Source organism: Castanea sativa, chromosome 12 (assembly GCF_040712315.1).
Source record: "Castanea sativa cultivar Marrone di Chiusa Pesio chromosome 12, ASM4071231v1".
Classification (NCBI taxonomy): domain Eukaryota; kingdom Viridiplantae; phylum Streptophyta; class Magnoliopsida; order Fagales; family Fagaceae; genus Castanea; species Castanea sativa.
In genome coordinates this window covers 6473724-6500487 of record NC_134024.1, presented here as the reverse complement: position 1 = coordinate 6500487, position 26764 = coordinate 6473724, and the positions used below count along the sequence as shown (strand labels likewise).

Sequence of the window (26764 nt, the reverse complement as noted above, 5' to 3'; positions counted from 1 at the left end):
TAGAGTTCATTCTCCCTATAGCATGAGATGCAATCTTTTCTCAGACAAATTCTATAAAAACCTTGCAAAAATTATCAACGGTTATTGGTGGTGTGGGGAGTAAAAAGACCCTGATGGGGATGTGGGCCTTTGGGCCATGCTAAGGAAGGTCGACCTGCTCTTGAGTTTAGAACCTGTTAGTACTACGGGTCGGCCCATACGCCGAGGATCCGAGGATCCAGCCGAGGGTGAATTTCCTTTCGGACGGACACCGGAGAACCCGGGACTTCATGGTAAAGGTTAGGGAATGACACGGTCAAGACCAATGGTTAAAGGGGGTGAACCCTTGAATGTCCTAGAAGCACCGATGTTAGAGAAATACCAAAGATAAAGGCTGCCACCTCCACATTAAAGACCCTGCACCTACCACCCTGGCCGCATTAATGGGGAAGTGACACATGAACAGTGGAAGGGACACTTCTGGTTACTATTCAAAGGCACTGAGAAAGGAAATATCTAGGCTAAGGGGGAGTTGGGGCAACACGTGTACAAAGTATCAAAAAGATGAGTATTTAAGAAGCAACCTAGAACAGGAATGGGGGGCTCCGTTTTTTGTAATCGAAAAGAAAAAGAAAAAAGAGAAAGAGATAATATAAGAACAGCTCTCGGCTTACGTCCGAGCAGGTTGATTTACAATATTCCTTGTTGTTTTCAAGTGTTTGCAATCTTTGGCTTGTCATTTAATCCTCAGACACTTCTAACCTGGGTTTCAAGCCCACACTCTACAAATTCATATTGTTTAAGGCTCATTGGGCCTGAGCCCGTAACTGTTCTTGGGGCTAGGTGCAATTGTGCACTTACAATTGGCGCCGTCTGTGGGAAATCTAGTCTAGAAGAGGTAGGGATATTATGGCAGGCTTAGGCTCTCACCATGCAGAGTCACAGGGATCACAACCGGAGGACCATTTCGAGTGTCTTGAACATCGAAGGGATCGTGAGGGAAGTGTCCATACAGAGTACCCAGGCGCCAGCCACACTCATGGTGGGGGTAGCGCCCCCCAGGAGGACGGTTCTAAAGCCATGTAGAAGGAGATCAACCGTTTAAAGAGAAAGCTACGCCGCGCCAGACGTAGACCTTCATCATCCTTACCTAATCCTTCCTCGGAAGAGGATAGGCGAGCTGGCTACAGTTCGAGATCGTGCTCACCTGTCAGCTCAGTGTCCTCCGGTGAGGAGGACGACCGGCCAGCTCGCAGACGCAAGAATCTTCCTTCTAGGGGCTTAGGCAACGACGCTATGAGTAGGGCGTTACACCAACTCTCCAAATCTCCGTTTTCACAGAGGATTGAGAGGGGGAGGCTTCCTAGGAGGTTCACCCAGCCCACCTTTACCATCTACAATGGCCGGACTGATCTGGTGGAGCACGTGAGTCACTTCAACCAGAGGATGGCAGTGCACTCTCACAACGAGACTCTAATGTGTAAAGTTTTCCCCTCCAGCTTGGGACCTGTGGCTATGAGATGGTTTAACGGTCTCAAATCGGGGTCTGTAGGCTCATTCGGGGAGCTAACTAGGGCATTCGCTTCGCGGTTCATTACGTGTAGCAGAGTCCCTCGGCCATTGGACTCGCTGCTATCCATGGCCATGAAGGAAGGGGAGACGCTGAAAGCATACTCCGACCGATACTGGGAAATGTTTAATGAAATAGATGGTGATTTTGATGAGGTGGCGCTTAATACCTTTAAGGTAGGTCTTCCTACTGACCACGACCTAAGAAAGTCTTTGACGAAAAAGCCCGTCCGCAGCGTACGCCGCCTTATGGATCGTATTGATAAGTACAAAAGGGTAGAGGAAGACCAGCAGCAGGGGAAGGGAAAGGAGAAGGTTATCCCGCAGGAGAGAAGGGATTTCAGGTCGGACAGATATCACAACAACAAGCCGAGGAGGGATTACTTCGGGCAATCCGTCTCGGCAGCACCTCAGGCTGTAAATACTGTGTTCCGAGAACCAATGCATCAGTTACTAGAGAAAGTTCGTAAAGAGCCCTTCTTCAGATGGCCCAGCAAGATGGCAGGAGACCCTGCGAAAAGAAATCAAAACCTCTTTTGTCAGTACCATCAGGATATGGGCCACACTACCGATAACTGTCGGACCCTGTGGAACCATCTGGAGCAGCTCGTCAGTGAGGGAAAGTTGAAGCAGCACTTGTGTCAGCCCACTGGGCAGGTCAGTCAAGTTGGCTCAAACAACCAGAGGAACAATTCATCTCGGCCAGCATTGGGAACAATTAATGTTATCTTCGCTGCACCTGGTAGGACCAGCTCAAGTCCCACTAGGGTGATGGCGGTTTCCCATCCTCAGGCCGAGGATGTGGGTAGCAGGCCGAAGAGGTTGAAGGGCACTTTGCCCGTCTTAGGTTTCTCCGAGGAGGATAAGGTAGGGACTATCCAGCCCCATGACGATGCTCTTGTGGTCACCCTCAAGATAGGGAACTATGATGTGAGAAGGGTAATGATAGATCAAGGCAGCGGTGCAGATATCATGTACCCTGATCTATTTAAGGGGCTAAGGTTGGAGTTGGAAGATCTAACTCCTTACGACTCGCCGCTTATAAGCTTCGAAAGGAGAGCCGTTGTGCCGAAGGGACAGATCCGTTTACCCATTCAATCCGGCTCAGAAACGGTTGAGGTGGATTTCATTGTGGTTGACGCGTACTCTCCATATACAGCCATCCTCGCCAAGCCCTGGCTGCACGCGCTTGGGGCTGTCTCCTCTACCTTGCACGTTAAAGTCACATTCCCCTCGGGGGAATGTGTTGAGGAAATCCTCGGCAGCCAATCGGTAGCCAGGCAGTGCATATCGGCTGCGGTACTACATCAAACAGAAGCCAAGTCTTCGGCTTTAATCACCAAAGACTTATAGCAGTTAACGGCTCCTGATTCATCTGGAATGGTGACAGGAGATGAGACACATTGCGAGGAGTTAGAGAAGTTTCCAGTAGCCGATGACCCAGAGAGATTCTTCCAAGTCGGTGTACTTTTGCCACACCAAGAGAAGATGGAATTGTTAGAATTCTTGAAGGACAATGTTGATATTTTTGCGTGGGATCCTTATGAAGCTCCAAGCGTGGATCCGGGCTTCATTTGTCATCACTTAAATGTCAACCCAGCTATTGTTCTGAGGAGGCAGCCACCTCGGCGATCTTCCAGAGAACATTCTGAGGCTGTGAAGGAAGAGGTTCTTAAACTCAAAAGGGCGGGGGCTATCAAAGAAGTTTTCTACCCCGAATGGTTGGCTCATACTGTTGTTGTTAGAAAGAAAAATGGAACGTGGAGGGTATGTGTGGACTTTACTGATCTGAACAAGGCCTGTCCTAAAGATTCGTTCCCAATGCCACGTATTGATCAACTGGTGGATGCCACTGTCGGACATCCTCGGATGAGTTTTTTGGACGCCTTCCAGGGTTACCACCAGATTCCCTTGGCCTTAGAGGATCAGGAGAAGACTGCCTTCATTACACCGACGGGGAATTATTATTATAAGGTCATGCCATTCGGCTTGAAGAATGCTGGGGCTACCTATCAAAGGATGATGATCAGAATGTTCGAACAGCAAATGGGGAAAACCATTGAAGTATATGTGGACGATATGGTGGTGAAAAGCAAAACAATACCCTCACACGTGAAAGATTTGGCCGACACTTTCCAGATACTGAGAAAGTACAAGTTGCGCCTCAACGCCTCAAAGTGCTCTTTCGGCGTGGGGTCTGGAAAGTTCTTGGGATACATGATTACTCATAGAGGCATAGAGGTAAATCCGGTGCAGGTCAAGGCTATTCAGGACTTGCAGCCTCCTCGGAACCCAAAAGAAATTCAAAAGTTAACGGGAATGATTGCCGCCTTGAATAGGTTCATATCTCGGTCAGCTGACCGGTGTCGTCCTTTCTTCCAACTGTTGAATAAGTGGAAAGGGTTTCAATGGACCGAGGACTGCGAGTTAGCTTTTCAACAGCTCAAGCAATATCTTTCTCGGCCACCCATTCTGTCTCGTTCGGAGGCACATGAGATTTTGTTTGCTTATCTGGCAGTGGCCGTCCACGCGGTTAGCTTGGTCCTGATAAGAGATGATAACGGGGTGCAAAGACCGGTATATTACGTTAGTAAGTCTTTAGGTGATGCCGAGGTGCGTTATCAACCCTTAGAGAAAGCGCTCCTGGCCGTGGTTCATGCCACGCGAAAGCTTCCCCATTATTTTCAGTCCCACACAGTGGTTGTTCTGACCCAATTGCCTCTCAAGGTAGTGCTGCGTAGCGTCGACTACTCAGGAAGGATAGCAAAGTGGGGGACCATCCTGGGGGCTTTTGATGTTAAATACAAGCCTCGCACCTCGGTGAAGGGCCAGGTCCTCGCTGACTTGGTGGCGGAATTTGCCGAGCCATTGCTGGAAGAAACTCTAAAAGAGGCCCACATGGGTGAAAAATCAGTTGGTATGATCACAGCTGCGGTATCTCCGATTTGGGAAGTGTATGTGGATGGGGCAGCTAATCAGAGAGGGTCAGGTGTTGGACTTGTCCTGACGTCCCCCGAGGGAATTGTTTTCGAAAAGTCTTTGAGATTGGCGTTCTCGGCCACTAATAATGAGGCCGAATACGAAGCGGTCTTGGTAGGCATGAAAATGGTGCATAGAATGGGTGGAAAGGAAGTCCATGTCTTCTCGGACTCTCAACTGGTGGACAGCCAGGTCACGGGGACCATGGAGGCTAGAGATCCAAGGATGCAAGAATATTTGGCCCAGATCAAGCGCCAACAAACTGAATTTGACTCCTTCGCCTTAACTCATATCTCACGGAGCGGAAACACCCATGCAGACTCCTTAGCCACGCTGGCAACGTCCTCGGCTCAAGGTTTACCTAGGGTTATCCTCGTTGAGGATTTACTAGAACCCTCTCTTGTCATTGCCAACGCGCCTCGCATTCATCTAATAAGGCCTGGACCTAGTTGGATCGACCCGGTCATATCTTTTCTTAGGAATGATGTCCTTCCTGAGGACAAATCTGAAGCAGATAAGATACGCCGAAAGGCGCCACGTTTCTGGTTGTCCGAGGACCAGAAACTGTACAAACGATCCTTTTCAGGACCGTACTTGTTGTGTGTACACCCTGACTCAACGGAAGGGCTTCTAGAAGATCTGCATGAAGGGATTTGTGGCAGCCACACTTTGGGAAGATCCTTAGCCCACAGAGCTCTGACTCAGGGTTATTGGTGGCCCAATATGCAAAGGGAGGCTCAAGACTATGCCAGGAAATGTGATCAGTGTCAGAGGTTCGCCCCTAATATTCATCAACCTAGAGGAGTTCTTAACCCCTTTCCGCCTTGGCCCTTCGCACAGTGGGGACTAGACATAGTTGGGCCATTTTCCGAGGGCAACAGGTAACAAAAGATGGCTTCTCGTGGGAACGTACTATTTCACTAAATGGGCCGAGGCCGAGCCCTTAGCAAATATTAGAGATGTTTACTCCAAGAAGTTTGTCTGGAAAAACATCGTCACTAGATTCGGTATACCACACACACTCATCTCAGACAATGGTGTTCAGTTTGACAGTAAGGCTTTTAGGAAGTATTGTGGTGACATGGGTATCATAAATAGATATTCCACCCCAGCTTATCCTCAAGGAAATGGGCAAGCCGAGGCCGTTAACAAGGTCATTGTCAGTGGGCTGAAGAAAAGGTTGGACGATACGAAAGGCAGATGGGTAGAAGAGCTCCCTCATGTTCTGTGGACGTATCGGACCACACCGCGCAGGTCCACTGGAGAAACGCCATTCTCTATGACTTATGGCGCCGAGGCGGTGATACCTCTGGAATCTGGTTTTTCCACCCTAAAGACGAGCACTTTTAATCCAGAGAATAACGCGGGACTCCTGGAGAAAGGTCTAGATTTGCTTGAGGAACGGCGCGAGGCAGCTATGGTCCAAATGGCTTATTATCAACAGAAGCTAAAACAGGGATATGATGCCCACGTGAAGCTAAGGCCACTTGCACCTGGTGATCTCGTACTAAGAAAAGTTGTGGGCACCTCTAAGAACCCAGCTTGGGGTAAGCTAGGACCCAACTGGGAAGGCCCCTATCGCATTGTTTCAGTAGCCGGCATAGGGTCATATCGGCTAGCTGACCTAGATGAAAAAATTGTACCACGCCCATGGAATGTAAACAATCTTAGAAGGTATTATTATTAATAAAATGTGCTTTTGTCAGTGAACATTTTAAAGTTATGAGTATCTCTGACATTTGAAACTATTGTTCTTAAGAATCAAACAGAAACTTGGTTAAGTGTAGTCCTCGGACCACAAACCTTGTGGAAATTGATGTCTTGTCATTTGTTAAACAGAACCTTAGTTATGTTGGGTCCTCGGACCTCCTACTTTGGAAAAATTAACATTTGAAGCTATTGTTCTTAAGAATCAAACAGAAACTTGGTTAAGTGTAGTCCTCGGACCACAAACCTTGTGGAAATTGATGTCTTGTCATTTGTTAAACAAAACCTTAGTTATGTCGGGTCCTCGGACCTCCTACTTTGGAAAATTAACATTTGAAGCTATTGTTCTTAAGAATCAAACAGAAACTTGGTTAAGTGTAGTCTTCGGACCACAAACCTTGTGAAAATTGATGTCTTGTCATTTGTTAAACAGAACCTTAGTTATGTTGGGTCCTCGGACCTCCTACTTTGGGAAAATTAACATTTGAAGCTATTGTTCTTAAGAATCAAACGAAAACTTGGTTAAGTGTAGTCCTCGGACCACAAACCTTGTGGAAATTGATGTCTTGTCATTTGTTAAACAGAACCTTAGTTATGTCGAGTCCTCGGACCTCCTACTTTGGGAAAATTAACATTTGAAGCTATTGTTCTTAAGAATCAAACAGAAACTTGGTTAAGTGTAGTCCTCGAACCACAAACCTTGTGGAAATTGATGTCTTGTCATTTGTTAAACAGAACCTTAGTTATGCCGGGTCCTCGGACCTCCTACTTTGGGAAAATTAACATTTGAAGTTAATGGTCTAAAGAATCAAATGGAAAATTAGTTAAGTCTTGTCCTCGGACTATAAACTTGATCAAAGTTAACTTCTTATTGTGTCTGGGAGTTAGTGCCTTACCGTTCAATAACTAGGATCTTAAGTTTTATTTCTTTAAAAGTATTAAGCAAATTTATGTGAGGAAGGAGTGGTCCTCGGATCTTACATCCTACTAAAAAAAATGCTACATATTATAAGATTTTAATTGTTATATGAGGTCTTTCTTTTTTAACCAAGGCATTGTTTAAACATATTAGCCATATCACTTTTTATTAAGTTTTTAATAACACGCGAATGACTGCGTGGAGGTTATGATTGTGCAAAACTTGAAGTTAGATTTGTTTGCTCGGCCCCTTTTTGACCATGTACTAATGACAATCTTTATGACCAATATAACAAGAATAAAGTAAAATGGATGCGACATAAATGAGAATCAAACGAAATAGTTCTTCATTAATCACTTAAATGTACATTACATATTTAATCCAGATGTAGAAAAAGAGAAGTCCTAAAGCTAGGTCCTAAGCTTTTGGAGGGGGTCTTGCCGAAAGGTACCGGTGGCCTCGGTCTTTCTCAACTCCGGCTCAAAGGGAGTCGGGACTTGCTTTCCTTTGTCTGCTGTCTTCGTTGGAAGGACGTTGGGTTCCACTTTCGGCTCAAGTCCTTCTCTCGCATCCCCGCCTCCTTCCTTCTCTTTGTTGGAACCCGAAGGTTCGTAGGATCTAGAATTAGCCGTGGGACCATCGGAGGCGGAGCGGGGAGAGTTGACTCGGGGGGTAGGAGTAGCAGCGGGGAGCTTCTTCAATCTCCCGTATCTCCAGGGGAAGCCAAACGTTCTTGAACTTCCTCGCATCCGAGGATAGAGGAACTCCGGCTACGTTTAGGGCTTCCCCGTACTTTCTCGACGACTCCCGGCACAAAGCCGCGAAGGCCTCGGTCAGCTGCTCATCGGTGGTTGCTACCCCTTCCTCGTAGCTCGTCTGCTTGGCAGCCTGTAGAGAGTGTTGGAATGAGCTGGCTTCTTCCTTCATCAGCGCAAGTTCCTTTTCCAAATCCGAGCGTTCCCTTTGGGCTCGGGAGAGCTCATCATCTTTTTCGCGAAGGAGCTTGCGCTGCCCTTCTATCTGGGTCTTCATGGTCTTCAGATTCGCCTCGGCCCCATTCTTCTCTCTCTTTAGATCAGCCACCTCCGAGGTAAGCTTCTCGTTCTCAGCAAGGGCTGTGCCCAAGGACTTCTCAGTCTCCATCCTAATCTCCTGCTCAGTTCTGGCCTTCTTCCGAGTGTCTTCTATGAACTTCTCGGCTACAAAGACCTCCTGAATGGCCTGTAACAAAGTATGATGGAATCAGGAATAGTAAAAAACTTATGAATATTGTTAAAAGTGGAATCTTCCTAAAAAGGGGTAAACTTACCAGCGCTAAGTCCCTTTTTAAAGAGAGGAATAGTTGTGGCTGGCTCATTTTTTCCAAGGTTTCCATGTCCTTGGGCAGCAGAAGAGGGCGCTCCAACACTTCTGCCAAGTGATGGGCATGACCTTACTGGACCGCCCTAATACTAGACTGGCAGGAAATAGGCGCGCCGTCCAATCTTAAGTCAGGGGCCCAGGTGGCCGGTGCTCGGCGCACTTCGGCCACTTCTCTAATCTCCCCGCTTTCAACTGAGCGGGCCCTACCCTTGCCTTTGTCCAACTTCTGCTACTGAACCGGTGGAGGTTGTTGTCGTGGTTTCTTGGGGTCCTTGCTGATCGTCCCCTCGGCCTCCCCCTTTCTCTTCTTTTTGGGATCCTCAGCTGGAAGTTTTGGCTCGGCTGGAGGAGGGGGAGGTGGCAAAGATGGAAGAGCTTGGGATGCCCCCTTCTTCTTCTCGGCGACCTTCGCACCTCTCTTGGTTAGGAGATCCTGCATCCTATCCATGTCTTCCTCGGATTCGTCTTCCGGTCGGGCAACTACAAACCCTACAATTCCAGAGGCCTCGGTGGCTTCTTCCTCCTCGTCAGAAAGTAAGACGAATTGATTCCCTCGAGGTCTTTCGGTGTCTTCAAGTTGGAATTGATCTATCTCTTCGTCTAGTGTATGTGAAGAAGACACCTGCTCTTCTGGAACAACAGTTGCCTGAGAGTGCACGGCGAGGGGAATTGCCGCTATGGGCTGGTTGTACAAAATGGTGTGAGGGGCGTCAGGGAGATCGTGGTCGTCCAAAAAGTGGGGCCGGGCTACGTTTATTCTCCTTCGTCTTCGGTCACCCGCGACTATGGCGTTTTCTATCTCCTGGAAGTCCGAAGAGATGGGAGTGTACCCCAGAATCAGATGAGCAGCTCTAAGTTGTAAGTCCTCGCTGACAAACACCTCGGAGCGAAGCACTCGGTTTAGATCGGCAACGCTGCAGTGGCTCAAGCGTGGACGCACGTGTTGCTTATCTGCAAAGAAAGACGTGAAAGTGAACAACATGGTCAGATTCACACAGCAAGTGATAAACTTAAACAAATATAAATACATGTTAGTGTGCATGTTTGTGAGTATTAAAGGAAGTTGTGAGATGGGGAGGTTAATCCTAAGGTGTCGCACCTGGATCTCCCCACTCAACTGGGCAGTGGAGGCCGTCGTGCCAGTTCCCAGAGACGATCAGGTCGTCATCCTTCATACCTTTGTTGGATTTGGGCAGACAGGAGATTAGCCTAACGACGCTGGAGCGGGATTTAATATAGTAACCTACGTTGGAGAGTTTATGGGACTCGTACAGAAAGATGACATCGTGCCAGGTGAGGTTTAGACCCATTTGCTCGTTTAAAGCATCGACGCTACCCAAAACTCTAAAAGCGTTTGGGAGGCACTGATCGGGACACAACCGGTGGTTGCGAAGGTACTCCCTAGTTACAGGTTTCATTGGGAGGGTCATCCCACCCTCTATAAAGGCTATCATTGGGATGATAACCTCTCCCTCTTTTCTAGAACCGGCCACGGCTTCTGCCGGGCAATATTTTAAACCTACATCGCCGGGAATGTTATACTTGGCTCTGAAGCCTTCCATTCCAGCGGTGGTATCAACTAGACACTTAAACCTACCCATCAGAAAAGAACGAAAGGCTAAACTCTAAAGGGGAGAATATCTACGAGGACAGCCGAGGACTATATCCGAGGAGAAAAGGTTAAGAATAGAGAGAGCAAGAACTTACAAAGTTGAAGGTGTGCAAATTTCCACGGTTTTCTGCAGGTAAAGTATGATTGCTGATGTTTTGATGGGATTAGCCCCTGGGGAATTAAATGAAGGCGCAAGTTCCCGAAGCGTCACGATGTGCGGAAAAGCGGCCTCGAAATTATATTCGTCCTGCCCAAATTTTCGTGGAGTAACGAGGACTGTTGGATACCCATCTCGTCGTTGAACGTGGGGGACAAAGTGTAGCTTACAGCAATAAATGCGCGCGTTTTTGAAAATAAAACCGCCAAGTGGCATCTTCTGGGACGCGAAACGATTTCCACACGTGCAATCACTCACAAAGTGTGTGGAGTAGGTTCTCGTCAGATCAAAACCCTATTTTTCTCCTCGGACGTTGAAAATTAGAGTTTTGAGGGGCTATTGTGGGGAGTAAAAAGACCCTGATGGGGATGTGGGCCTTTGGGCCATGCTAAGGAAGGCCGACCTGCTCTTGGGTTTAGAACCTGTTAGTACTACGGGTCGGCCCATACGTCGAGGATCCGAGGATCCAGCCGAGGGTGAATTTCCCTTCGGACGGACACCGGAGAACCCGGGACTTCATGGTAAAGGTTAGGGAATGACACGGTCAAGACCAATGGTTAAAGGGGGTGAACCCTTGAATGTCCTAGAAGCACCGATGTTAGAGAAATACCAAAGATAAAGGCTGCCACCTCCACATTAAAGACCCTGCACCTACCACCCTGGCCGCATTAATGGGGAAGTGACACCTGAACAGTGGAAGGGAAACTTCTGGTTACTATTCAAAGGCACTGAGAAAGGAAATATCTAGGCTAAGGGGGAGTTGGGGCAACACGTGTACAAAGTATCAAAAAGATGAGTATTTAAGAAGCAACCTAGAACAGGAATGGGGGGCTCCGTTTTTTGTAATCGAAAAGAAAAAGAAAAAAGAGAAAGAGATAATATAAGAACAGCTCTCGGCTTACGTCCGAGCAGGTTGATTTACAATATTCCTTGTTGTTTTCAAGTGTTTGCAATCTTTGGCTTGTCATTTAATCCTCAGACACTTCTAACCTGGGTTTCAAGCCCACACTCTACAAATTCATATTGTTTAAGGCTCATTGGGCCTGAGCCCGTAACTGTTCTTGGGGCCAGGTGCAATTGTGCACTTACAGGTGGTGTCAGGGATTTAAAAGAGAATAAAATTCACTTGTTAAGCTGACCAAACTGTGCATGTCAAAAGTTTCAAAACTACGGGTTTCAAAATATTCGGAGTTTTAATTTGACAATGCCAAAGTAAGGATGATGGGTCTTAAGTGATGTTGAGTGAGGTCTTGAGTGATCTTGATACTTACTATTTGGAAACTTTGACAACCCAACAAAATTAAGGTATTCCTGCTATGTGATAAAAAGTTTTATTCAATTCTTGATTCTTAATTATAGAAACTGTATATCGTTGCATAACTCTGTTTAAAGCCACTTCAACTACATAATTCTTGCTTAGGTTGTACAAACCATGGTTTTAAAAACCAAATCAGACAAGCTGGTTCAATTGAGAATTGAACCCTAATTTGGTTCAATAATGTTAGGAATGCTATAAGCATATGGATAATAATTGTTGTATTGAGATTTAGTTAGTTAGTTAGTTACAATTTCAAGCATGTTAATCACATTTAGCACATGTTGGAATTGTTAATACACATGGGGAATAATAGAAACAATAGGATGAGGTCATGTGGGCCAATGAGATTAGAGTTAGTCTTCTATAAATACATAATTGTAATTCAATATGAGATATCAATTGAAAAATAAACCAACTTCTTAGTGTATTAGTGCATCTCTCTCTCTCTCTCTTAATCTCTCTCTTTCTCTATGAAGGGTGACTATCTCGAATTAAGTCAATTTCCCTACAATTTCCCTACAATTCATACTCATCCCTATTAGGAACCTTTCCTAACATTCTCTAGGTTCCTAACAAATAAACTCTGTAAAAATATAGTCAATTCAACCGATAATTAAACCCTTTTTTTGGTTTTTTGACTAGTTCAATTTTAAAAACTATGATACAAACAATGTAGTTATTTTTATTTTAATAAAATATTTTGTCAATTTTAATAATAGCTGTGAAAAACTTTTAAAAAAATTACCAATTTTAATCCATTTAACGTGAATATTAAGATTATCAAGTTGAATTAAAGAATGTTAACTAAACTTAAGCCACCTTAATAAAGTAAGATTATTGTAGGTGGGTGGAATGGAGAATGGAAGCCTAAGCGAAAATTTTGACCAACTCAGAGTTCAAACATTCAATAACTCACTAGTCACTAGTTGGGGAGGGGAGGGTTTATAAAAAGGAAACGACCTACGTATTAGGCCAAAAGAACAACCTGTGGGTTGGTTGCAGGCACTCCAACAAGCAAGAAAGTGAGAAAGAACACAAAATATGCTCCAATTATAATAATCTTGTATGAAGCAATATGCGAGATCTATGGCCCCAAGTCTTGGAATTTCTTTAAGTCATTTTGTACCACATAGTATTAGAAATTACTAATTACAACACTAAGTCTATTGGCTCAACATAAAATTATGAAATCTTTATGATTATATATATATTTTTAAATAAAATTGTTAGTCAGAATTCTTTAAATATTCAAGACACATGCCAAGGGAAAACTAATCGAAAAAATGAATTCTTTAAAATACATAATTTTGTATATCATGAGACAAATAGGTAATGTCGCAGTCATAAGGTTTGGAGATATTAGTTGAGAAAATAATTTTTTTTTTGGGTGAAAAGATGCTACTTAGATTTGACAAGTAGTTAAGAGATTAGAGCATTCGAATCTGTTCGTGTAATTTTTTTTTTTTTTTTGTCTATTTTAACATAAGAACTTATGCTTTTTATTTTACACACTCACTTTTTAAAATACCCTGCACCAGATTATTTATTTTACACTACATTTTATTAAAAATATCAAATTTTCTTGATTTTAAAAAAAAATGATTTCTCTTTCTTTATACGCAACAACCATCATTCATTCATTCATTCATCCTTAGGACATGTAAAGAAAAAATAAAGAATAAAATGCAAATGAATCGTATTAGTGTAAAGTTACATAGTCACTTTTGCAAACTTATAATTTCACAATCATATATAGACAAATATAGGTCATTTTGAGACAAAACCGTATAAATTTTTCACATTTTTTTTTTATTATACACTCACTTATATATGAGTACTCTTATAGGATTTTAAACAAAACTTAGGTACAATACCTTAAGTGCTGTTCCTTAGATTCCCCATTTCAAATTGAGCCATGTGGTTACTTAACTAAAAAATACACTTCAATCTCATGAGAAAAAATTCACATGACAGAATTTTAAAAGAGGAACCTAAGGAATAGCACCTAAGTACTGTACCTAAGTTTTGCCTTATGATTTTTTATTTTCCTTTATTCTTAAAGGCCCGTTTGGTAATGTTGTTCTAGTAACATTGTTTAAGTATTATAAAAATATATGTTGTGTTATTTAAATAACAAAAACTGTTATTTAAACAATACAACTAAACATGGTCTAAAGAACCATTTGTTAATATTGTTCTAGTAATATCGTTTATATTTTATTAAAATATACTTGAATGTAAAAATGTATAACAATACATATAATAATGTTTAAAAACTAAAAACATACCGTTTAAAACCTAATACCAAACCGCCCTAAGTCATTTAAAACATCTGGCGGAATATTAACAAATCCATGCATTGTCAACCCCTATCAAGGACCGATTTCTCACCCAATAAGATCCAAGAAGCCACCAGTAAGTCCATGAGAGGGAGAGCATCTTAAAGAAATGTATCTTTTATCTTTGAACTTCTATTTTAACAATTCCCAATACAACTCCAATCAAAATCTTAAAAAAAATTGTTATTCTATATAGCCTAGCTCAAAGTTTCATCTCTTTGTCATAACACATAGTCCCCACACCTCATGTCTTGTCTTGTCTAAAATCTCGTCCAAACACACCAAAACAAATTACCCACACTCTCTATCATAGAGTTTGGTTCACACTTACCAATCAAAATGCATTTGTCAGAATAGGCATGTTTGATTTTTGGTATATAAAGTCCTAAAGAGAGAGTGGGAGTGGTGGTGGAGTCCAGTTTTTTTTTTTTTGTGTGGCTATATGGGTGTACTATAAAGGGTAATAATCCACGAGACAATTAGTTAGTGCATCACGTCTACGGCCCAGTGGGCCCAATCAGTGCGTTTTTCGAGGCATAAAAGGGTTTTGAGTTTTGACGGTGCTTTTGAAAAAGATGAAAGTACACCGTTATGAAACGCTACCAATTAAGTGCCCAACAACAGATATACTATAAAGAATATCTATCTTATTTCGTGAATATTATAAATTGGTGAAAATGACCCATCCAAAAAAAAAAAAAAAATGGTGAAAATGAATTTCGTTTTTAAAATTTTTTTAGCAAAAAAAAAAAAAACATAATACTTAAAAAGTTATGAGATCTATGAGTTCCAATGTTAATTTAATGGTAAACATCTTTCAATAAAAAAAAAATATTGACAATTTTGTTAATGTGTGCCTTAAGGGCACACAATAATAAATCACTTTTAAAAATATTTTTTCGAGAATTGAAAAAGTATTGACAATTTTTTCAATTTTTGAAAAAATATTTTCAAAAATAAAAGGCTTAAAGGCACACATTAACCGAACAAAAAAAAAACATAAAATATATTAAAGATATATTTTTGATTATCCATATTTCATAATAAATTTCAGTTAATATATGTCATAATCATTTATTTTAGAATTTTTTAAAAACAATTTTAAAAAAAATTATTTTTTTACTTTCTCATAACAAAAATTGTAAATAGTTTAATAATATATATACTATGAACCTAATTAGTCTACGTAAGACCCTTTATAATAAAACACCCTGAAAGTTTTAGTAGTAACAGTCTTATTATATTTTACTACTTTTAGTACAAAAATAAACTAACTATAAATAGATTAGTGACAACTCATATCTTATAGAAAAGAAACAAAGCTCAAATTATTTCATATCTATACCTCCCAAAAAAGAAAAAAGAAAATATATACTTTTAAATTCATCAAATAGGAAAAAGAAGTTTCATTGAGTAGCGGTTAAGAAATTCTTCTCATTGGCCTTGGTTCACTAAACGAATTCCTTCTAGTTATCAAGTCTAGAAACAGCTATAACCATGGTAAGTAGATCACATATATTATTTATCAAATATTTTTCATGTGCTTTAAATTTATTGTATAAGTACACGTAACATACCGTTTATTATAACATAAGAAATAGTACACCTAATCCAAAACAAAAAAGAAATCATGAATGAAGCTTTAGCCCATGTGTTTGCGTAGAAACTATTGACACTCTTAGTCATGTCCATAGAAAAAGAAGGCAACTATGGATGCATTCAAACCTGAGTATATTACATCTTTAGACTCGGCTTAAATAAGTAACGAGAAGTGGTCAGATTTGGTTTAAGCCTGAGTCACCCTTTGACCACTTGTTTGCAGTGGCAGCCCTGTTTGTATTTTTCTAAGGAAAATTAATTTCAATCCATCAAAGTGTTTGAGTTTAATTAAGAAATTTAATACACTATGTCTAAATGATTGTATTTAAGCCTACAAATGTTCCTGCTTTATTTACTCTAAAGGATGATTGCTCTTATTATCAATTTAAGACACTAATCGGTATTTAGTGTAGGTAAAATCCGAACTTTGAATCCCAAATTTTTTAACAAGAAGAAATTTTATTAATTAAGTTAATTAGAACCACGAGAAATACTTTATCTTTATTAACTTATTGACAAATCCATATAGCACAAAATTGCAATGAGGTTGAGATCTTTGAGGGGTGACTGGTAGTTGGGTAATTAATTAAAGTAGCTGATTATTCATATGGGGCTCAAGTCTCAAGCTTGGATCATTAACTAAGAGTTTGTTTCTTTTAAAAATAATTCACTTGAGCTCAACTCATTAACTAAAAACTAAGCTCAATTTATTAAGCAAAACAAATGTAAACAAACTACATTGCCCAATGGGGTGGCTGTTATAAAGAAGGGTGTGGGGGTGCCCTAATAGTACTATTGATCATTGCCCAATATAATAATATTTTATAAATATGGGGCAAGTGGAAGATTTTTAGTACAGGATTTAACTTATATGCATAAAACGATAGGTACCACAATGCTGATGAGAGAGAGAGAAAAAGAGAGAGAGAGAAAAAGTCTTTCTTTTTCTACTTTGTCCACTAGCTAGTATGGTGCGAATGTTGGAAGCATGGAGGCAAAACAAAGGCCGAGGATGGCGGCAACCCATTACTCGATCATAAAATCTCACATCCACTCTACCCCACAATACCACTTCAAAAAAAAAAAAATTGTACCGGATTTGCATTAAAGAGAAAGAGAGGCATAAGAAAATCCCATAAGCATAAAGCTATCTTTTTTATTTTTGTGTGCAGAAACTCAAAAAAAGTTGGTCTGGTAGTACTCTAGAAGAGAGTTATGTGTGTGGTGACTGGTGAGTGAGTGAGTGAGAGAGAAGGAAAGTTGTGGTTTTTCTATTTGTGGAAAGTGGTTTGTAGTATTATGATTAGGATGGATAGCTTAGGCTTTGTGGACAAGGAAGCCAAAAGAGAGACTAGTAGTGTGAAACCGCAAAGCAACAATACTGAGGAGACATTTACTAACAAGGTGATTATGTTTCATCATGGAAATCACCACCGTCCATTTTCATCACCATCACCATCACCATCACCATCATATGAGGTAAAGGTTGGAGATGGTGGTGATGGTCCCACATGTAAAAACAGGTCTATAATAAGTGATGATACATACGATGTTGTTGTTGGTCGTTCTGGTTCTGCTTTTGCTCTTACACAACAACATAGTAGTGGTGGTGCAGGTGTAAGAACTGTGCAGGCTTTTGACACTGCTACAACTCCTCACACCGCCTCCAAATCCCCAGGTTTTTTGTAAATATGTTTTTTTGCTTTTCCTTCCCAAGTCAATGCAAAGTTCAATTTTTTTTTTTTTACCTTCTTGCTGATATTCATTAATTAAAGAGAGAGAGAGAGAGTAAAGGTGGTTTTGTCTGAGACAGGCATTGAAGATATTTGTGTGTTTTTGTGTGTGTAGCAGTGAGGATGGCAGCATCTTTGGGGTTTCCTTTTACAAGTGCACAGTGGAGAGAGCTTGAAAGACAAGCTATGATATACAAGTACATGATGGCTTCTGCTCCCATTCCTCCTGAGCTACTCATTCCCACTTACAGAAACACTTCTGACCCAGCTGCGTCCCACTCTCACCGTAATTACCCTTGTTCTCTTCTCTGTTTTTTCTAACCCTTTTCTTCTTCATTCTCTGCTTATTTTCATGATGGACTGCTCCATTCTTGACTGATCTGATGTGGGTCTTCTTTCTCTTCCCCAACAAGACAAGCACACACGCACATACACTAACACACGCCACCACATACAGTATCCCTATTCTTTTCCTCTTTTGGGTCTCCTGTACTTATCTTTTGGTGATGGGTTGTTTTATTTAATTGCTGTTTGATATGCGTGTGTTTATTATTTGTACTTCTCTCACACAAGAGCAAAGTTTTGCTCTTCACTTTGATATTTCTGTTGTCTTTCATAAATGCTTGTTTTTCTTTTTGGGCTGTTTGAACTTTTATGTGGGTTTCTTAATTTTTTCCTCAGTGTGATTGAATATATGTGTTAAAGTTTGGGCCTTTTGTTTTTCAATTCACTAATTCCTACAATCTTTTAGTGATGGGTTCCCTTTTTTTTTTTTTTTTCTACTAGTTAATATGCCCAGGTTCAACTTTGTGTCTCTGTAGTCTCTACCATATCTTTGAAATTTTACAATCTTTGATTTGTGGCTTAATATTTTGGTGGGCAGTGGGTGGTAGTGGTTTTAATCTGAGGCTGTCGAACAGTACAGATCCAGAGCCAGGTAGGTGCAAGAGAACAGATGGGAAGAAATGGAGGTGCTCTAGAGATGTGGCACCTGATCACAAGTACTGTGAGCGTCACTTACATAGAGGCCGTCCCCGTTCAAGAAAGCCTGTGGAAATTCATACCAAAAATGAAAACATCATCAACAGCAACAACAACAGCAACAACAGCAACAACAACAACAACAACATAATCAAGAGGACACGCCGTGAAGATTATCATGTTCTTCCTACTACTTCTTCCCCTCTTACTATGGCTTATCCTAACCCCACAATCAACACCAATGGCTTTCCATCTCAGTTCCTTGGACCTGCTCAGCCATACCATCAGCCCACTGTTGCATCACACAAGGAACCTTGGTGGGTATTTTTTTTTTTTTTGTTCTTAAATTGGGGTTTCTTATTAGTATTTATCATTTTATGATTCTGGTTTAGTTGTTGGGAAAGTTGGGAAAGAAAAGAGGGGAGAGAAAAAATTTAAGCTTAAGTAAGTTTTGTTGTTTTGAATCTCAAAAATTGAGAAGTTCAAGTTGTAGCATGATGATTGTGTAAGGCTTGGCTTGTTTGATCTTCTTGGGATATTATGTTCAAATCTGAATTGAATGTTTGATGTAATTAGTGTTTTCAATTTTTATAGGGGCTTGGACTGGATGGTGAAAGGAGCATATGTTCCCACGGCTACCTCTGACCAACAATGGTACCCTATGATGGAAACGAAAATGGGATTCACCTCTGGGAATTCTTTCCCTAACACCAATGCTCCTGTCTTCAAACAAAGATATGCAGAGGAGCCTTTGAATCTGAATTTATATGAATGTTTCAGAAACTATGAACATTCACGCAACAAAGATTGCACTTTGTCATTTAATTCAGATATGGTTTCTACACAAAAGCCTGACACAGGAACTACAAGGGGTTTCATTGATGCATGGTCTAATTCAATAACACAGGAAAACATAGCCAACTCTAGCACCATGTGCACTGTCTCACCAAATGGGAGGAGGCTCTCACCATCTTCACTCACTCTATCAGTGGGTGGTGGTAACTCCATTGGTGAAGAAATGGGTAAATTCCCCATGGGGTTAGGCCTATTTGGAAGGGATCAAAGCAACGACAATGGTACCAAATCCCATCTCACAAACTGGCTCACCCCTGCTTCTTCAGTTTCTTCCACACCAGGTGGGCCATTAGCTGAGGTTCTAAGGCCAAGCATAGCTGGGGCAGCATCGAATTCCTCGTCTCCAATTGCCGGAAATGGTGATTCGGGTAGTTCTCCGGTGACTATGGCCTCATCGCCGTCTGGGGTTCTTCAGAGAACACTTCCTTCATTATCTGATAGTAGTGGTAATAGCAGCAGCTCAACCATTGGGAGTTCAGCTGTCAATCCTGAAATGGCTTTGCTCTGGTTGAATTAGAGTGAATTAGGACCATGATCTTCCTAATCAACATGATGAATTATAGAGTTAATTTTTTCTTTCAGTTTGTGATAGGTTCCTTTCATTATGATCATCTTAGTTTTGCATAATTTTTTAGTTGTGCATTTTGGACTGGGAATAGCTTTTGGGGGATATTCAAAAATTCTCTGCAACTGTAAGGTCTAATGAAAGAATATCTGTTTCGGTGTTGCGGTTGGTTGTGTTGACTGACTGTTGACCATGGATTGTTATCTAAATTTTACAGCTTTTTGTAGTGTTCTTCTGTTACTCTCTCGTTAACCCTAGAAGTCAGAGATCACAATCCAGCTGATGGTTCTACCGGGTACCATTGGAGCTGGCATGTGTGTGGCTTCTCCTTTTGTCAGATAAAAATATCTATCTTTGACCCCTCTCTCTCTCTCTCTCTCTCTCTGTGTTTGGCCCACGAGAACATCAATTATTAGTCAAAACTCTGAAATTGTTTTTACAGCTTTTGCCTACAAAAGATGCAGATTGTTTCTTTACCTGATAATTAAATTACAGTAAAATATCATGATGTTGGGCTTTCTGCCTGTAATTCATCCTTCTTATATTTTTTTATTCCTCAAGTAAAATTGGTAATGGATTAAAAAGATTAGCAGGAAAAAGCAAAATTAATAATGTTTGATAATCCCCATCTCTGACCCTGTGTGTGTATAAACTGGAGTAAAAACAATGTTGTGACCTTGTGACTTTGTCTCAGTAGGACTGACTAACCAAGTTTTGAAGTACAAGTAGTCACATGAAAGGGATGATCTCATTCACACCTCTCTCTGACAAACATTTATTCAGACATCTCCAATGGACGAGAAGGTATTCCCTGTTACGGATACATGTTTTCCCAATGGACTCTTCTGGGCACAAGGATATTATGTTTTGGGTGTATACATCTCTGAGCTCTCTCCGTGTGGATTCTACTTGTGAGAGAGCAGAGTGTATACACCCGAAATATACATGATATATAACATGGAATGAAGCACATACTGTGGCTGGCTTGAAGTTTTAATTGCGTTGTTATTTTCATCTGATTTGATCACACCAAATAAAACAATGCATCAAGCTGATGCTTATTATGATCCTTATACTAGCAATTTGAAAAGGGTATTGCTACATACACCCAAATTTCACTTCCACTTGCAAAAAACAATAGGATGTGAAATGCTCGGTGTATTTTTGACGAATGTAGCAATTTTCTTATGTATAATAAATCTAGATACATGATAAATTTCACAATTGTTAAGGGGATAAATTGTGATTGGAATATGATAAAAATGATGTTAGTTGTAGTCTCATATGAAAATGACGTTGCACTAATCACAATTTGCAACTCAAATGGGAAAAAGTCTTAATATATATTTCGGTAGCTTTGTTGATGCATGTAGCAATTTTCTTATGAAATAAAAAGTCTGGATACACAATAAATTTCACAATTGTTAAGGTGATAGGTTGTTATTGAAGTACGATAAAAATGATGTTAATGGTAGTCTCACATGAAAATAATGTTATACTAATCACAATTTGCCCCATTTCACAATTGTTAAGGTAATAGGTTGTGATTGAAATGTGATACAAATGGTGTTAGTGATAGTCCTATATGAAAATGATGTTACACCGATCACAATTTGCGTGTATATATATATGTTGGAACATTATTTTGTAGCTTTGTTGCATAAGAAGAACATTATTCGGTGCACCCAAATATAGGTTTTTTGAATGATTGAATGGTTTGGCCGTTTGCAAACCAAAAAACATAAAAAGCTATATACCTTCCTCATTTTTAATCCTTGCAATATTCGTACGTTAAAAATTCTCATTTTTGAACAAATGTATTTGTTAGAGTTTGTAGACTAGATATGCTGGTATTCTCAAAACATATTAAATTTTGTTTGTATCAGTAAAATTGTGTTAGCATTAAGTATGGGTTAGAAGCAGTCTAATGACGACAAAGTTTCGATCGATTTGCTCAAACATGAAAGTTCATGATACCATTCACTGGGGTTTCAAAACCGACACTAGTTTAGCCTAATGGATGCTTGTCGCTAGGTGGTAGAGTTAGCCCATATTTCTTCCTTTCAAAAAAAAAAAAAAAAAAGATTGTAGAAATTTTGTAAGGAAAAAAAAAACTGGCAATAAATATGTGGGCCTATCCAAATTCCAATGTCACATTGTGGTCATCCTAGTAAAAGTTTAAGCCCAAAGTCTGGTCACTCTCGTACTTATTGAGTAAGAAAGATAAAACGAAGTCGAACTACAATAGCTTTTCTATGATCAATTCTGACCTTAAATTTTGAAATTTTAAAGTGCGTATACTCTAAATTTAGTTTTGTAATGATGTTAAGGTTCTGACCTTTTGTTGTCTGAAAATGTGTAGGAATGGAGCATGGGTAAATTAAGATGGCCATACATTGATTTTTATACTTTATTGTTACGTGAATACTATATGTTTAATGTGGATTCTTTGTGCTTTCGTAGCTTTGTTGTTCCCCCCCAAATGTTCAAAAATTTCCAGTGGCATAAAACACTGTTAAGCAGTACTGTTTGCCAGTGGAAATTGGTTTTGATTAATTTGAAGATGGCTTATCACGACTACGAGTGCATTAGTGCAGTAATGCATTGAACACATTAGGAATTAGGATACGAACACATATTCAAAACTAAACATGTATTCACATTCTTACGAGTCCAGTGCACAAATGCACACCAGACACACATCATCTTTCGGACCTATACCTATATGTTCATATATTTTATCTTATTTAGTTATTTACATTTTTTTGAGAGAAGGGGTTGCCTTCCAAGTTGGAGATCTAACTTTTATACAATTTCTTGAGCTTCACCTTTATTCAACTCTGAAATTTGTCGAGGAATCTTCTTGATGTCTCTTCTCGTTGTAAAACGGGATGTGGAGAACATCTGGATCCTGTCAAACACATGCTTGGTTCTCACTTTTATTGAATAAAGCTGGGCAATTCCCTAAGAAGAATCTCTATGGAACGTTGTTTAAAGATATGGTTTAAAGACTGCTCACTCCACTACAGCAAAAGATCCACTATAAAATATGCAAAGGATGTATTCAGTATTTGATCGACTTTTGAGATTATGATTGTGAAGGAAGGAATAAGGTCATGGAATGAAACACAGCTTACTTAACGGATAATGATGGTCTCACACTCCTAATGTCTACCCTCAATATACATCACACATTATTTTATTAAGTGCTTGCAAAGACACAAAGCCCAAATACACTGCAAACGTGACTTTTACACCCCTTGTGCAATAGGTTTTTCCTTCAAGTATTTATATTTTTCAAAATAATATCCAATGTGCGTAAAGTGTGGACATTAGAAGTGAGAGACAACAATTTCCAATACTAAAAAAGCAAGCATTGATAAAGCATAACAAAGTTAGAGTCGAAGATCCGAAAGCAAGTTTTTTAACCAATGACACTTAATCACAAGACTCTTGACTATTTAAGGTTTTAAATGATGTGCTTAATCAACTCAAATTTATTATCCGATAATTTTATCTTCTCTTCATATTTGAGTACAACAACGCATCAAGTCATATGATTTTTTTTTATTATAATAATTTCTTTCTTTAATTATATTCTTCACCTTTCTTGACTATGTTTTGGAAAATATGGTACAGAAATGGTACTACAACAAAAGTGATGTGTTTCTCAATGATAATGTATAAGTGATTTCTCTTTGTTAGGGTATCAGTGATTACACAGCAGCTCGATGCTTAAACGATTAGGAGGAATAGTTAGGTTGCACACTCAAATCACGTGTGCGTGTGTTGGTTAGCAGGGTGGTGATAACTCAATTTCAAGTTGCAAAGTACATAGTCGTAGCGTGGTTCATGAAATAAGATTGTTTAATTTTGCGGAGACCGAGATATAGATAATTCATTTCTTTTTAAGGACTAATGAGATTGTCTATGAACTAGTTGATGAACTGCACGTAGTTCAACTGGCATTTCGTCCTAGACTCCTAGGTGATGGTGTGACCGTGTGAGTCTGAGACTTCGGGTTCAATCTTGTTTGGATGTGTGAGTTACTACTTTACATAAGCAAAAAAAGAGCATGTCTTATGAACTCCATGAATAACTGTCCAATCATACATTCCCATTCATCATTCTCCTCTCACATTCTCACTTCATCTACCTCAAGTAATTCAGACTCTCAAGTAGAAAATGCATGATGGGCTACACATCATCAAGAGTTTTCACCTCAACCACCTCCTAAGATCATTGGTTGAAGGTAGAGATATTTCATCACCAAAGCTGTCTGTGCAACAAGATGATATGTTTGACCTTTGTTCCATCCCAACATTGCCTCCATTAATGTTCTTATAGCATGGACTCCTCGAGTTATAATCAAAACCGCCACCAGCATTGCCAAGACCACTACATGGGTCAGGAATTGGGAATGTCAAGCGTTTTTTCACTGATGATCCTGTCTTTTCTCTTTCTGGGGTTGAAGGCCTCTGCTTTGGTGCACTTTGTGATCGAAACCGAGCCTTAGCAGATGCAGTAGCAGTCATGTAGTTAGGCATTGCATGGTTGTAAGTGGAGCCTAAGCTTGGAACCTGAGGCATTGGATGATTATTCCTCTGTTCCCTTAAGCATCTAGGACTGGCTGAATGCACATGAAGATGCCTTGTTTTGGATGGGGATGGTGTGATTGGTGAATGGAGGGTGAGATTTGTGTGGGCTCTGTGAACAGGAGAGGCCACAGAAAATGAACTGTGTCTCTGTGGTTGGATTTGGTAGTAGCGATGTTGATGTGGTGGTCTTTGTGAATTGGGAGCAGAGTAGGAGTAAGGTCTATAGGTGTCAATTTCCACAGTTTTTATGGGTTCTCTTTGATCACATGAAACTCTGCCTCTGCTCTCCCATTGCTTCCTTGTTGTCCACTGATCAAGCCATTTGGGCATCTCTTCTGGCTCTTCCTCACTTGCAATTGGCTCTCTACCAGTTCTCCACATCTTTGATGGAATCATGCACAAAATTGTAACAGTGAGCTAAGAAGTGAACTAGTGCAATAAATAATATTCTGAATATGAATATAAGACAAAAGTCTAACAAACTAACTGTCATCAATTATATATAAAAAAATTTAGTGCTAATAACATTCATTGTCACATCGTTTGAAAGTTTTTTTTTTTGGTAAGAAAATAAGTAGCACTTTAGAGGAAGAGGCAAAACCTGGTGATAAAATGCATCAGCCAAGGCCTTTTCACGTTTCAAAGCAGCATCCTTTGCTTTCTGTAACATTACTTGAATCTCCTCTATTGTTTGGGGGTGGTCATCCCAATGGGTCCAATCATCAGCAGTGCTACTTTCATCTCTAGACTGCATAGAGAACTTAACAACCGAATTAAAACATAATCATGCAGAACTAGCTAAAGCTCAGTATATATACAAGAAATCTGAAGATAATTTCACAGTACCATGGATTTCCTTTCAGCAAAATGTGGTTCCCATAAGCTATTTGGTTCACTAATTGCAGAATCTATGCTCCCTTCGTTTGAAAGCTTCTTCTTACGTTGGTCACATACCCGAGCTTGGGCTCTAACCATAGCCTGCATGCACCTAAGTGTCAACTTTGCTCTCTTTCGAACATTGTGGCCCCTTACCAAAGCCTGCAGCTTTACCAGCCCCTTAAGTGCCCGAAGAGCTCTCCTTGCCTTCATGACCATAACCGTTAAGTGTGGTTAAAATTATAGTTAAATGATTGAGTCCATAATTTCCGAAAATTTAAGCTTTTGCACAATTGGTAATTTACCGGGGTCAAACCACGTTACTTTGTCTATAGAAGTACATATTGTAGAAAATAAGAAATAAACTTCTTTCTTTCATTACCAGGTATCCTCTGAAGGTAGTCTGTATGGAAATGGCAGCATAGTGTTCTCTCACAAATATGGAAGGCCTAGTGAGCCGAACAACCTCTACAGCTGCCTGTGCTGTTGCTACTGCCGCTTGAGCAGCAGCAGCAGTTGCCATGGCTACTGCAATGGCATGTCTTTGCTCATCATCTGCAGCCTCAGAAACAGGATTGGTTGCTATAGTCACAGCACTAGTGGTTGGAGTGATAGTAGCTGTGGTGGTGGTTACTGTCCTTGCTTGGCAGTGTTCTGTAATTGTTTCCTGATTCGAAGGCTTTCTGAAAATCCATCTTCGTTTCCCTCTCTTCTGCACAAAACACACAAACAAAATTTTCAACTTTGGTCATCAACATATTCTTACATGCACATTGCAGAATTCAAAAAAAAAGAAAAAGAAAACAAATCTCTTTCACTATGGTTGTTTCAAGTGGGAATGCGTTATGGGGGTACATCTTTTGAAGTAAAGTTTCAAACTTTCAATGCAACATGTTTCTCGAGGACTAATTCTTTTGGTAATGAACAAAGCATAGGAAATTGAAATTTTGTACCTTTTCTTCTTCTTCTTGTTCAATTTCTTCTCTCCTTCTACTGCTTCTCTTCCCATTCTCCTTACTAGGAGACCTAAAAGCCCTTTTAACAGCAGTCAGCCACGAGCTTCCTCCAATTTTCCCCATGAAAAATATACAGTACAGTAAACTCTATCTAACTGCATCTAAGGCAAACCCAAGTTGAAACAAAAACGAAGTGGTGCTTTTCTTTGCTTTATAGCAAGGAACTTACTTTTTGAGTAGCTGGTAACTTTAAATGCAGAAGGCACATGGATATGAATGAGAGGAAAAAAACAAACTATGTAGTCTCCAAGTTGGCGTTGCTACTAATCCATGCATGTGGGAACAAACACTACTGCATCATATAATAATGTAACGTCAATATATGCAGTACACTATATTATATGATAAAAAATTTGAGTGTTTTTTTGTGGCGTGGTAAATACTTTGTGATAGTTTTTACGACAGGCAGTTGTAGACAACATGGAAGAGTGAGTAGCCTCGAGACTGATGAAAGCTGAGAAAAGGGCTAGAGGGAAGGGTGAAGCTTTTGCTTTTTTTTTTTTTTTTTTTTTTTTTTCATGTTTCTGTAAAAAAAAAGCTGTGTAACTATCATACATTCACGCTTAGAGAGGGTTACAACTATTACATTAGATAATTGTG

General features: G+C 40.3%; 2 protein-coding genes across 6 annotated transcripts; one reads left to right on the top strand and one right to left on the bottom strand.

Annotated features, from left to right (window-relative positions):
* Window positions 1-16470: 16470 nt before the first annotated feature.
* Window positions 16471-19902, top strand: LOC142621338 (growth-regulating factor 7). 3 transcript variants are annotated; one of them, XM_075794657.1, is made up of 4 exons: window positions 16471-17218; window positions 17392-17559; window positions 18157-18571; window positions 18849-19902. In XM_075794657.1, exons 1-4 carry the CDS (start codon window positions 16840-16842, stop codon window positions 19624-19626), a joined length of 1740 nt encoding a protein of 579 aa, XP_075650772.1. In that variant the 5' UTR covers window positions 16471-16839; the 3' UTR covers window positions 19627-19902. The 3 variants fall into 3 exon arrangements, with proteins under 3 accessions (XP_075650772.1, XP_075650773.1, XP_075650771.1); XM_075794658.1 differs by having other exon boundaries at window positions 17389-17559; window positions 18199-18571; XM_075794656.1 differs by having other exon boundaries at window positions 16472-17218; window positions 17389-17559.
* Window positions 19903-23733: 3831 nt separating this feature from the next.
* LOC142618936 (protein IQ-DOMAIN 17-like) lies at window positions 23734-26307 on the bottom strand. Of its 3 annotated transcripts, none has more exons than XM_075791991.1 (5): window positions 26102-26307; window positions 25531-25857; window positions 25119-25355; window positions 24874-25032; window positions 23734-24653 (listed from the first exon to the last, which is right to left on the bottom strand). In XM_075791991.1, exons 1-5 carry the CDS (start codon window positions 26225-26227, stop codon window positions 23892-23894), a joined length of 1611 nt encoding a protein of 536 aa, XP_075648106.1. In that variant the 5' UTR covers window positions 26228-26307; the 3' UTR covers window positions 23734-23891. The 3 variants fall into 3 exon arrangements, with proteins under 3 accessions (XP_075648106.1, XP_075648105.1, XP_075648107.1); XM_075791990.1 differs by having other exon boundaries at window positions 25531-25860; window positions 26102-26306; XM_075791992.1 differs by having other exon boundaries at window positions 24874-25020; window positions 25531-25860; window positions 26102-26305.
* Between the last annotated feature and the right edge of the window lie 457 nt (window positions 26308-26764).

Excerpts from the sequence above, each read along its gene's own strand:
- LOC142621338 (XM_075794656.1), top strand. The coding sequence starts at position 16,840 with ATGATTAGGATGGATAGCTTAGGCTTTGTGGACAAGGAAGCCAAAAGA. Across the intron at positions 17,219-17,388 it reads CACCGCCTCCAAATCCCCAG|CAGTGAGGATGGCAGCATCT; the intron begins GTTTTTTGTAAA and ends TTGTGTGTGTAG. Across the intron at positions 18,572-18,848 it reads GCATCACACAAGGAACCTTG|GGGCTTGGACTGGATGGTGA; the intron begins GTGGGTATTTTT and ends CAATTTTTATAG.
- LOC142618936 (XM_075791990.1), bottom strand. The coding sequence starts at position 26,227 with ATGGGGAAAATTGGAGGAAGCTCGTGGCTGACTGCTGTTAAAAGGGCT. Across the intron at positions 25,861-26,101 it reads AACAAGAAGAAGAAGAAAAG|AAGAGAGGGAAACGAAGATG; the intron begins GTACAAAATTTC and ends TGTTTTGTGCAG. Across the intron at positions 24,654-24,873 it reads CTGATGCATTTTATCACCAG|ATGTGGAGAACTGGTAGAGA; the intron begins GTTTTGCCTCTT and ends ATTCCATCAAAG.